Source organism: Ambystoma mexicanum, chromosome 12 (assembly GCF_040938575.1).
Source record: "Ambystoma mexicanum isolate Mex_15411 chromosome 12, UKY_AmexF1_1, whole genome shotgun sequence".
NCBI lineage: Eukaryota > Metazoa > Chordata > Amphibia > Caudata > Ambystomatidae > Ambystoma > Ambystoma mexicanum.
The window spans coordinates 1,095,196,765-1,095,209,799 of record NC_090936.1 but is presented as its reverse complement, the minus strand read 5'-3'; the positions used below and the strand labels follow the sequence as shown (position 1 = coordinate 1,095,209,799).

General features: G+C 47.0%; 1 protein-coding gene across 7 annotated transcripts in view; it reads right to left on the bottom strand.

Annotated features, from left to right (window-relative positions):
- TASOR2 (transcription activation suppressor family member 2) overlaps nucleotides 1-13,035 on the bottom strand; it is a 1,665,218-nt gene that overhangs the window by 780,868 nt on the left and 871,315 nt on the right. For all 7 annotated transcript variants that reach the window (XM_069629643.1, XM_069629647.1, XM_069629648.1 and 4 more), the window contains one exon: nucleotides 1,568-1,630. In XM_069629643.1, coding sequence (XP_069485744.1) covers nucleotides 1,568-1,630 — 63 coding nt within the window. The remainder of the gene's footprint in view (nucleotides 1-1,567; nucleotides 1,631-13,035) is intronic.

Here is a 13,035-nt window from a genome sequence, read left to right as displayed (position 1 = left end):
TCCACATGAGCCTCCCTGTGGAACGGTCTCCCAGCCTCTCTCAGGCTTGTCCCGGACCTCCTTAAATTCCAGAAGCTCCTCAAGACTCTCCTTCACTGTCTCCGTCCCCTGCAAACACCTTCTTCTGCCTAAATTGCTGGATGCCTGGTTCCCCCTCAGAGTACTACAGGGCTCTGGGCCCCCTGTCCAGACAAGCCCCCCTCCCTCCCCTTAGCACTTGCCTCTTCACCATTTTCCTTCCCACCTTAGCACTTGTTTTGCACAAACCAGCACTCAAGCCCGCCCCCCTCGCACTTGCACGATCTGAATGTCAGAAGACCTAGTAGGACCGTTATTTTATCTTTCTCCCTTGTCCCCCCCCCCCACTTTTGTCTTGTGGTCCCGTGAAACACCTTTTATTTTACAGGCGCCTTACAAATATCCAATGAAATAAAAATAATCATTCCCCCCTTGACGCCCCGACTTCAATTTTGCCAGTTGAATAGGCAGATCGATTGGGAGTTGCTGGAGGTAGGTTTTCCTGCCCCTGGATCCAATAGAAGATGCCCAGGAGCAGTGGGTGCAAGGATTCTTCCAGTCGGTTCCAGGAGCTGAGTGCAACCCTTGGTGACAAAGTCCCTTCAGGACACTTCTCTAGATGGAGGAAAGGTGAGTTCCAGCGGCAGTCAGCCCAAACGTGCGACAGCAGACATCTTTCCTTCTGCAATCAAAGAAGACCTTCCAGGACAGGATCCCTTGATGCTGGGAGGCTGAAACTTGGCAGGAAGGTGACTTGTGGCACAAGCGGACGACCACGGAAGTAACAGCGATGCTTCTGGCGAGGTAGCCCATTGGAGAGCTGGCCGGTCCATTGGGTGGTCCAGGGACAATTCTTAGTGCAAAGGATGGCTGAATCTCCAGAAGGCGTCTAGACTGGTTGGTCCCACCCGTCCAAGGGTTGAAACATCGCAGAAGCCTTCGCAGATCAGGTAGTCCAGCAGGGCTTCACACAGGAAGGGATGCCATGCTTCTTCGCGAGTCGACCATGGAGGAGTCCTCTTCTTATCCTAAATCCTGACTGGAAAATGGATTTCTCCAGGGATGCCTTGATTGGGTCTGGCTAACCTCTCATAGTATATCTGTTCTCCAGAACTAGGGTGGCCTTCTATAATCAGTCCACCAGGCCAGATTGTAGAAATCCATCTTAACAGGTGGTAATTACACCATGCAATAATAACACAAGATCCATATTCAAGTGCATTATATTATAATACTGCGTGTGTATCTGTTATGGCAATATACATAAATGGTAAAGTTGGTAAAGTTGGAAATTAGTTCTTATTGTCAAACACTATAAAATCAAATTGTAGAAATTACAAATAAAACCCAGCACTGTTTATTGCTGCAACTATTCTTTGCATAGAGCTTTCACTTTATAAATAATGCATACAATATTCTGTGTAATCAATCAGCCATATTTGTCAGGGATATCTCTTTGCTGAACTAGAATATATTATGACATTACTTTGTATTCCATTTGCACTTTTACACACAGAATTAAGCAAAGGATGTAATAATAGCACAATACCTGCGACTCTGATCCACAGGCATCCACATCATTTTCAGATTCCAACAATTCTTCTCTTTCCACCTGTAAATACAAAGAACAGATTGTACACAGGTAAGAGAAATAACAAGGGTGTCTCTGATTGGATTTTCTTCTCATAATACTGCCATATACACCTGATTTCCGTTAAACGGATCAGATAACATATTTGTAAAATATTTAAAAGGGAATGGTTTTAAAGTAAATTTACAACCAAGCATCTCTTCATACTAATGGGGTCTGCCATCCGAGCGATCAACACATGACTCAAAGCTAAGATCATATCATTCAAGGGTTTTCCTATACAAATGAAAAACTCAGGTGTTAAGTTTAACAGAGGTCACTTGTTGGGAAATCAACAAAACAAGAACAAGTTGCTTACCTATAACTCCTGTTTCTCTAGCATTCGTATGTTTAATGGATTGACATGCTTATGAATACCCCCCGTCGTCAGTCTGGGAATCCTCTGTAATATTAAAGCAGAATACCTTTAAACTGCTTGTCCCCTCTGGTGGCCATCTTAAGATTTGGCAGTGCACGCAAAGTGGCAGAATGAGCAAAAAAAAGAGCAAGAAAAAGGAAGGAGGGAGGGTTGCATGTGAATCCATGAAATAGACCAATGCTGGAGAACAAGAGCTACAGGTAAGTAACGTGTTCCTTCTCCAGCATTGGATCTTCGTTGCTTATGATTAGATTATACAGCAGTACACATACACAACTAAAACGCGCGGATGTACAGCTCAAAAGAAGCAAGGAAACTCACCTCATGGAAACACGCTGCGAAGCACTGCTTGGCCGACTTGTGACTCCTCCCTGAAATTCTTATAATCGCAGTAGAACCTTGTGAAGGTATGAATAGACCTCCATGTGGTCTCCCTGCAGATGTCGATTAGGGGAACACCGGTCATGAACGCCATAGTAGAGGCCACAGCTTTCGTTGAGTGTGCTCTTGGTCTTCCTGGCAGGAGCCTGTTGGCAAAAGGAAATGCACACCAGACAGCCACCTTTCAATGGAAGACTTAGAGAGGGCAACATCCTTGTCGACAGGTCCGAAGGCAACCAAGAGTTGAGATGACTTTCGGAACGCTCTTGTACGAGCCACATAGAACTTGAGGGCTCGGGCGACATCTACAGAGCGTAGGCATCACTCTGCCGAAGATGGAGAGCCAAAAAACACTTGTAAGATCAAGGGTTCATTAAGGTGGTATGCAGATGGGACCTTTCATATGAAGAAGGGTTTGTACACAGTACCACCTCAGACTGGTGAAAACTCAAGCAGCAGAGGCCTTGCAGCTCTCCTACCTGTCTGGCTCAAATGATGGCAATGAGGAACGCTGTCTTCCAGGAGAGAAACTTCAGGGAGGCTCTGTGTAGAGGTTTGAAGGAATGGCCCATTAGCTTTGAGAGGACGACATTGAGCTTCTAAGCTAGAGCAGTAGCTCGAACAGAGGGAAAAGTGTGAAACAGGCCCTTTAGGAATTCCTGCACCAACCTGTGTGACCAGAGGAAAGGCGTATCTGAGGCACGCGTGTATCGTGCCAAATGCACCTTGATGGAACAGTGTGCTTGCCCAGCTTCTGCCAACGACAGATGTATGGTAAGATGTGTACCGCTTGAATGAGTAACGGATCCAGTTGTTGCATCCACACCATATGGTAAAGCATTTCCACTTGCTTTTTGTAGCAGGACAACATAGATGTTGCTCTTGCCCTAGCTAGGATCCTCTTGCATTGTGGGGTAGCAGAATGCTTCCAAACTCCAGTTGAGGGATGCTGGGTTGTGAGGCTGAACCGACCAGCTGTCTCTGAAAAGGTCTGAGTGGGGCCAATCGCTGACCAGTGAAGCAGGTACAAGTACCACATTTGCCACAGCCAGGCTGCGGCCACCAGTTTCATAGTACAGTGGCTCTGTTTGTACTGAAAACTCGAGGCAGTAGAGGGATTAGAGGAAAAGAAGGAATAGTCCTTCCCATTGGAATGAGAAAGCGTCCCCTGTGCTCCCCTGTTGGTGAAACCGACTGGCAAAATGATTGCATTTCTTGTTGCTCGCTATAGCAAACAGGTTGGTTTCCGGCCATCCCCATTTGGAGAAGAGCCAGAGGACTTGGCTCGGGTGGAGTTCCCATTCGTGGCAGGACCCGAGTTTACTGCTGAGAGAATCTGCAATGGTATTGAGGAACCCTGGCAGATGGAAAGGAATCAGGAATATATTGTGCCTGATCGGCCATTACCACAGCACCGGAGCGGGTCCCACCCGGCTTGCGGATCTAAAACATGGTGGTGCTGTCCGTGAAGTTGAAATCAGCCTGTTCTATAGCTGCGGCTTGAAGGATTGCAGGGCCTAGAACGCAGCCCTTAACCTGAGGATGTTGATGCGTAGGACTTTCTTCTCTGGAAGCCGAAGACCTTTGGTGTGGAACTCTACTGTGTGAGCTCCCCAACCTTCTAGGGAGGCATCCATAGTCACTGTAGCTCGATGTGCCGGAAGATAAAAGGGCGCTCTGTTAGGGCGATTTATCATTATTGTGCTTCATCCCCTAAACTAGTGACACCCCCGAGCAATTTTTGCTGGACTTCTGAGCCTTTTTCTTTCAATAATGAAGCCTTTTTCCAACCATTCATTCTTGTGGCCTTTGTCTTTTGGAACTCTATTCTTTCTAAGCCACCTGTACTATGGAGTCCGTCTGCTCCATAGCTCTTAAAGGCATCTGTGTTTTACTACTGCAGCACACAGCTCCTTATGGGCAGTGTTGCTGGGGACCCTTAGGGTCCTCATTTAAGATTATTTTTCTATATCCTAAAGTAACTACAGTTCTTAAGGCTAGAGAGATACTTAGTATCTCTCCCAAAATTCTATAGTCAGAGATTGGCACACACCACCTTCAGTGGAAAGGGATATTTGGTATCCCCTTCTCTTTGCTCCTGTGACCTTTTAGTCACATAGACAATCACCTAGTTATGGCTGGTGGCAGTGGATGTGGTTCTACCAACTATTGTGCATTTTTTATACCGCAGGCTATGTACATAGCCTCAGTAGTGCACAATAGGGGCAACCAAGTACCTTTTTTCGCCATTACTAGCGTGTTTCTTCTTTGTCAGCCCTTATTCTACCATTCTGGGAGGGGGGAGGTCTGTGTGTGTGTTTTGCTTTTGGCTGGAACTGGTAGGTATCCCTGCCTAGGCTCCAGAGTGCCAGGGCAGGCAGGAAGTGGGGGAGGAGTCTTCTACCCCCCTGCCCTTGTCTGACAGAGTGCCTGAATAGGTCCAGCTCCCACAGGGGGTCTGGCTGTCTCGATTGGACAGCCAAACGCCCCTATCTGTCAAATGCTGAGAGAGATTGCAGAGGAGTGTGTGCTGGAACTGTATAAAAGGTGAGGCTTCTGGAGTGTAAAGCAAGTCGACCACAGGAAACAGAAGTACCCAAAGAAGACAATGACCAGAGACACCTGCAGACCCTTTGCAAAACCGTGAAGAGACCACTGTTGTCCTGACCCCATTTTCTTTGCGACCGAGGAGTTCCAAAAAGGATGACTCCTTCCTTTTGGCTTGTGGGAACAACCAGTCCCAAGACGAACTTTGAAACGATACATCTCCTGAGGTCCAAGGATCTTCGAGCTACAAAACCCTAATACCAAGAGACCTGCTGCCCATTTTGAGTACACTGTTGTGTGTTAGACAGAAACCTGTGCAGTTCCCTCTGGGACCACTGCAAAAGATTTAAGACTACAGGTGTTTGGCAGTAAACTCACTTGGTAGCAGTCTGTACTACCCAGGTTTACCTGGTAGCTGTGGCTGAGCAGTCAGACTTCCCTCAAGAAGAGTTAGGCAATATACAGAGCATACATAATAGGTACAGAGGCACAATAGTACAAGCAAACACTGACCAGAGCTAGGTGTAAAAGTATATACTTATTTATTTAAAAGACACACTCATAAATTACACTAGCACAGAAAAGGTAAGTAAGTCAAAACACAGTCACTATTACTCATATGTACATCCCTAGTTATTTGTTGGACAAGTCTAAGTTAACACCACTTATTTCCAAACAGAGGTGAGCGCTTAACGTTAGATGGCACTCCAACAAGTTAGTTAAAAAGGGAGGGAAAAGGCAAAAGAAGTGAAAACAGCAAGGCAAAACACTTTTCAGAGGTTCACAATGAGTGTAGGAAGGCAGTCTATTGAGGAGCAAGGAAGTTCGGTTGCCAGGCCCACTCTAGGGAAAGCCAGGCAAAAAGATGCCCAAGATCACACAATGTCACAAGTCTTTACAGGTGAGTAGAAAAGGTTTTTCCCAGTTAAGAAAAGTTTAGTTAGGGTGTCCCAGGCTTACCCAGGGTCGAGAGCCGAGGGCTAAATCTACCCCGTACAATCGGTGGCAAGGGAAGCCGGGCGGAACACAGTACCTTTAAAATGGAAAGGATCCTCCAGCGGGGGCAGTTGTTCCTGGTAGTGGGTGCAAGTCGCGGCGTCGTCCAGAGGAGGAGAAGATCTCGTCGTGGAGGAAAGCTGAAGGTCGTTGCACTACCAGGGAAGAAACCAGCCGTGGAGTTTTTCCGGTTAAAAGGATGTTAGCCCTCTTTCGCGGTTGAGGTAAAAAGTGGTATCCCGGTTGCCGGGGTGCTTGGCACAGGCAAGGCGGCCACGAGATGCTTCAGGGCGGCAAAAAGAAGGCAGAAACTGGTTGTCCCCACCAGTCAAGGGAAGAAGACTCTCCGGCGGGAGATCTCCTCTGTCGCCGGGAAAAAGTGGTGAGACGGTTCCGCAGGGCTCCACCGGTGGTGTCGTCTTGGCAGGTCGGCTCGGCTTCTCCCTCTTTGGCTTCTTAGGTCCTGTGGCGACTTCTAAAGAACCAGTCCCAAAAACCCTGCTTTTATGCAGCAAACCCCCATTCATACAGCCTAGCTGTCACTCAAACATGCTAAGTGGTGAGCGGGGTGGCTCACCATTTGGGCCAATCACACCAGAGTGCGACATGAGTTGGCAAGGCAACTCAGTCCAGGGTGCCTAAACCCCCTCCCACACCCCCTGTGGTACCCAGACAGAATGGCACCACTTTGGAGGGCTTCTGTGCAGAAGCCCGCCAAAAGTGGAACAAAGGCTCGACTCGGGTTCAGGGTTACTGAAGTGAACCTAGATGCCATTTTGGCGGCGAGTTCTGGCAAAAAATCCCAACCGGTGAATTTATATTAAATAAATAAACCGGCGGCATCTTTAACATTGTACCAAAAAGTGGTGCATTAAAATCAATGGGAAATCCCATTGGGAAATATTCCGGTGGAGTATTTCCGTGGTATCCACTGCCAACAGCCAGAAACTCGGCGAGCGGGGACGGGACAGTACCCCCTCGACAACAAACCCAGGGGCAATCTAATTGCCCCTACCAGCACTTCCACAGTATGATGGTTTGTACTGGTTAAGTTCCTAAGTGAAGACTAGTAAAGTCAATGGTGACTTTACGGACCCAGGGAGACAGTAGTCAGTCCCAGGGTGTGGAGTCTATGTTTGGCGGTCTCGATGACACCCCTGTGTTACTGCACTGAGGGTGCTGTGTAACACACATTCAAAAACCAATGATAGCCTATGGGGAAAAAAATACCCCATAGCCCATAAGCACATAGCAAGTCACAGAAACACTCAAGTCATGCCCACGAGTGAGGGTGAAAGAGTCTCACTCTTGGTAGGAGAAAAAAATAAACCCCAATAATCCAGCAAAGCTTCTGGGGGACTCACTAGGTTAGGGAATTCAGCCTAAACAGAGAATTCTCCCTAACACTCGCGCCCCCCCCTCCCCCCAGACTAAGGGACAGGAGGATTTAATCCACTCCTGGATGAACCTCATACCTCTAGTCGATGACATACATCCCAGAGAGTCCATCAGCATTTTGATGGTGACACCCTGACCTGTGCTCAATGGTGAAATCAAACCCCTGGAGGCAGATTGACCATCTCAATAGTTTTGGATGTTCCCCTTTCATTTGCATTAACCATCTCAAGGGTTGGTGGTCAGTCTGAATGACAAAAGTAGAACCATACAAGTATGGCCTAAACGTCTTCAGTGCCCACACAATAGCAAAGCATTCTCTTTCTATTGTGCCCACCTTGTTTCAGGATCCTTCAGTTTTCTACTGATGAAGCAAATGGGGTGTTCCCTACCCTTCTCATCCAGTTGGCTAAGAACTGCACCTATACCTACATTGGAAGCATCAGTTTGTACAATGAAAGGTTGGTGGTAGTCAGGAGCTCGGAGTACTGGAGCTTGGCAAAGAGCTTTCTTCAGGTTTTCAAAGGCCTGATTGCATTCCTCATTCCATTTCACCTTCTTGGGGAATTTTGGAGAGGATATCACATTCAGAGGAGAAGCTATGGTCCCATAGTTCTCAATGAAATTCCTGTAGTACCCAGTGAGGCCTAAGAAGGCTCTCACCTGGGTTTGAGTAGTAGGTGTTGTCCAATTTTGCACAGCTTCAATCTTGCTGAGCAAAGGCCTTATCTCACCACCTCCTACCTCATGTCCAAGGTAGACCACTTTACTCTGTCCAATTTGGAATTTGCTTGCCTTTATGGTCAGATTGGCCTGCTCAAGAGCCTGCAAAACATATCCTAGGTGGTTCACATGATCCTCCCAGGAGTGGCTGAAGACTGCAATGTCATCCAAGTATGCCATGCAGAAGTCCTCTATCCCAGCTAGAACTTGGTTCACCATCCTTTGGATGCAGGTGCATTCTTTAGTCCAAAAGGCATAACCTCGAATTGGTATAGGCCAACTGGGGTAGAAAATGCAGTTTTCTCCTTGGCATGGTCTGTCAGGGCTATTTGCCAATAGCCTGACGTAAGGTCCAGTGTGCTGAGGTACTTGGCTGCACCAAGTTTATCCACCAACTCATCTGTCCTTGGCAAAAGGTGGGCATCAGTCTTGGTGACTGCATTAAGAGCTCTATAGTCCACACAAAATCTCAACTCTTTGAATCCTGCTTTTGGTACTAACACCACTGGGCTAGACCATGGACTAGTAGAGGGCTCTATTACCCCGAGATCAAGCATCTTCTTGACCTCACCTTTGATGTGGGTTCTGACATGTTCCGACATCCTGTATCCTCTGCTTTTGACTGGCAGACAGTCACCAGTGAGTATATCATGCTGTCCCCAAGGGGTCAAGCCTGGTGAAAGTGAGAACAGGAGGGCAAACTGATTTAACATAGCTTTGCACTCCTCCTGTTGCTCAGGGGTCAGATCTGAAGAGAGATTAACTCCTTCAACCTTTTCGTCCAAAGGTAAGTCTCTCAGGAGGTCAGGTAGAGCTTCACTCTCCTCCTCCTCTTCTGATGAAGCTAGAAGCAAGGCTCCTACTTCTGGTCTAGAGACGTAGGCTTTGAGGCGGTTGGTGTGGAAGACTCTGGGAGCTTCCCTGGGTTTGCCCAGATCCACCAGATAGTTGACCTCTCCAAGTTTCCCCACAACCTTGAAGGGTCCCATCCATTTGTCTTGCAAGGCCCTCTGCCTTGTTGGGAGCATAACTAGAACTAGCTGGTCTTGAGTAAACTCAACCATGTTAGCCTTCTGATCATGCCAATGTTTGATCAGAGCTTGTCCAGCTTTCAAGTTGTCACTTGCTTCTGCCATCATGTGGGACATTCTCCTTCAGAGACCTATCACATAGTCAGTCACTCTGACTGGCTTGGGGGAAGGATCACTCTCCAACCCCTCCTTAATCAGGGCCAAGGGCCTCTGACTGGATGGCCATAGAGAAGTTCAAAGGGAGAGTAACCTACTCCCTCCTGAGGGACTTCTCTATAAGCAAAGAGAAGGCATGGCAATAGAAGGTCCCACTTCTTCTTAAGGGGTTCTTCTAAAGCACCTATCATGCTCTTCATGGTTCTGTTAAACCTTTCTACCACCCGTTTGTCTGAGGGTGGTATGCGGTTGAGAACTTGTAGGTAACTCTGCAGGTTTTCCACATGGCTTTCATGTAGTGGGACATAAAATTTGACCCCCTGTCGGAGATCACCTCCTTAGGAAACCCAACCCTGGTGAAAATACCAAGGAGGGCCTTAGCTACAGCCGGAGCTGTAACAGTCCTCATGGGAATTGCCTCAGGGTACCTAGTAGCATGGTGTACTACAACAAGGATAAACCTGTTGCCTGAGGAGGTTGGGGGATCAAGGGGACCAACAATGTCAATCCCTACCCTCTCAAATGGGACTCCCACAACTGGGAGAGGTACTAAAGGTGCCACATTCTTGGAACCCACCTTACCAGAAGTCTGGCATGTGTGGCAGCTCCTGCAATATCTATCTACTTCAGCCCCCATCTTTGGCCAATAAAAGTAGAGAGAGAGCCTTTCCTTGGTCTTCTTGAAACTCAAGTGACCAGCCAAAGGAATCTCGTGGGCTAGTTGCAAGAACTGTTGTCTGTTCTCTTGGGGCACTACCAGGCGTTGGTAGGCTCCAGTTTCAGATTCAGTTGGTTCACTGTAGAAGAGGCCATCTTCCCAGTGTAACCTATACTACCCAGGCTCTTGCCCATCAGCCTGAGAAGCTGCCTGTTGGCGAAGGCCCTCCAGAGTTGGACATTCTCTTTGTCCCTTACGAAAAGCTGACCTGCTGGGTCCCCCTTCTGCCAGTAAAGACTGCAGCTCAGGATGGTCAGCCGGGTCCAGGTCTCCAATAAGTTCTGGGCCTCCTACTAGCTCTTCTTCAGAGTCTAGTTCAACCAGACAGGGTTGTACCTCCCTCTCAGCCTCAGCTGGAGGTGGAGTTACAGGTGTAACTTTGGACAACTTCGGGGAAGTCCTTGTTGGAAGCACTGGAGTGCTTGCTGTAGGTTTTTTTCTAGGAGTCTTGGGTTGCCCCTTTGCTCCTGATCTGGTAGTTACTGCAGTAACTTGCTCCAGTGGAAGAGGAGTGATTTCTGTCATCATCTCCCGAGATAAACCTCGCAGGGTTTTCTCTCTTGCAGGTTTGGTGAGCTCCTGTAACCTTTTACTAGGAGGTCTGGGGGTATGTGACACAACTCCAAGAGCTTTCAGGTCATTACCCAACAGAACCCTTCCTGGTACCTCACATTGTATGCTGACAGGTATCTTTACAGCCATGTCATTACACTGGATGAGAACTGGTAACTGGGGACACATCTGCACAGGCCCTCCAGCTAACTTGGTGAGGAATTTGGGTGCCTTAGCAACATCCTCTGCCTTGAAAAATGATTCATCCACCACAGTTATGCTGACCCCAGTGTCCCTGATGGCAGGAGTCTCCTGACCATTCACGTGGACACTGTCCTTATAATACTCTTTAGTATTATCTGGGATAGAATTATAGACATCTAAATTCTGTTGTTCCCACAACTCCAGAGAGACTAAAGAAACACTGGCTGAGACTCCAGTGGGTTCATCAGCCAGTAGTAGAAAGTTTCCACTTGCCATAGGGACTTCCTCCTCTAAAGCGAAGGCTAAGGAGACAAGCTGAACCCCTGAAGGTTTACCCTTATATCTGGGATCTCCTTTCACATGGTCAGTAGCCTTACAAACATAACAGGATCCAAAGGCCCTTTGGAATGGAGGCTTGTTCTGACCTCCTTCTGGTTTGGCACCAGAAGGTATACTACTCTGCTGTGGTTTCCCAGGTGGCTTACCCTTATGGTATGGTTTGGGGCCCTCTTTGGAATTGTAATTATTGGAATTCTCTTTGGAGTCTTTCTTAGGCTGTCTCCCCTCACCTTCTTCTGAGTTACCCCAGAATCCTTGTGAGTAGCCCTGTTGGCCACCCACAAGTCAGCACCCTTAGCTAGCTTTCTAGGATCTGATTCCCGTGAGTCAGCCAAGTGCTGTCTGAGCTCACGAGAGCAGGCATCATAAATTGACTCCATCATTACAAGATTTCTCATTCCTTCATAAGTGTTCACTTTGTAACCCTTAATCCATCCCTCTAAGTTTTTCAACCCATCACACACCCAGGTAGCCCAAGGGGTACCATCGTGCTTTTTGAGGCTTATAAACCTCTTAAGATACTGGGAAGGGGTCTTCCCAAACCTAGCTATCAAAGCTAGTTTCACACATTCATACTCTTTCCTATCCTCCTCCCCCAACTCCATTACTGCATCAGTCGCAACAGGGGGAAGCCTAGAGAACAATCAGGTGAGTAACTCATTACCTGTGATGTTCTGGAGCCCATGATTATACTCAAACATAGACAACCAATCCAACACATCCAACTTAGGCTCATACATACCAATCAATTCTTTAGGCATCCGGGGTCTTTTAGGACTGGAACTTCTAGAGGAGCCAGAGAGAGAAGCATTCTCAACAGACAATTCCTTCATTTCTAGCTCATACTTGAGCTCCATTTCTCTTAGCCTTAGTTCTTTGCCAGTTTGAGCATTAAGTTTCTTGTACTCTAATTCAAGTTTCATTTTCTCCAGTTCATAGTACTGAGGACCAAATGTGGGACCTGGAAAAGGTCCAGTAGGTACAGCTGGTAGAGCAGACAGAGGCCTAGAGGGAACATCTACAATAGTTTCATCCTCCTCTTCTGGTTCTGATCCAAGATCATCAATACTTTGTTCAATATCAATATCATTGCTGTTCTCTACATTTGCTGGAGTGTTAGGTTCCTCTGAACCATCATCCAGACTTTGGTTTTCTAACAACCTTTCTATTATCTCCATTTTCTTTCCTTTAGTCATGAGATTCTTATGCTTACAGAGAAGTCTTAGACAATCAGCAGTTTTTGTAGCAAGGGACTCTTGACTATAACTTTCCATAGTAGACAGGTTAGAAAATGACTTTTTCTTTTTGTGCTTAAGCTTTGTGGTTAGTTGCACTAAGGTATCTCAAAAGTACACTAAACTGTATGCTCAATACAAATCCCACCGCTGTACACCAGTGTTAGACAGAAACCTGTGCAGTTCCCTCTGGGACCACTGCAAAAGATTTAAGACTACAGGTGTTTGGCAGTAAACTCACTTGGTAGCAGTCTGGCTGAGCAGTCAGACTTCCCTCAAGAAGAGTTAGGCAGTATACAGAGCATACATAATCGGGACAGAGGCACAATAGTACAAGCAAACACTGACCAGAGCTAGGTGTAAAAGTATATACTTATTTATTTAAAAGACACACTCATAAATTACACTAGCACAGAAAAGGTAAGTAAGTCAAAACACAGTCACTATTACTCATATGTACATCCCTAGTTATTTGTTGGACAAGTCTAAGTTAACACCACTTATTTCCAAACAGAGGTGAGCGCTTAACGTTGGATGGCACTCCAATAAGTTAGTTAAAAAGGGAGGGAAAAGGCAAAAGAAGTGAAAACAGCAAGGCGAAACACTTTTCAGAGGTTCACAGTGAGTGTAGGAAGGCAGTCTATTGAGGAGCAAGGAAGTTCGGTTGCCAGGCCCACTCTAGGGAAAGCCAGGCAAAAAGATGCCCAAGATCACACAATGTCACAAGTCTT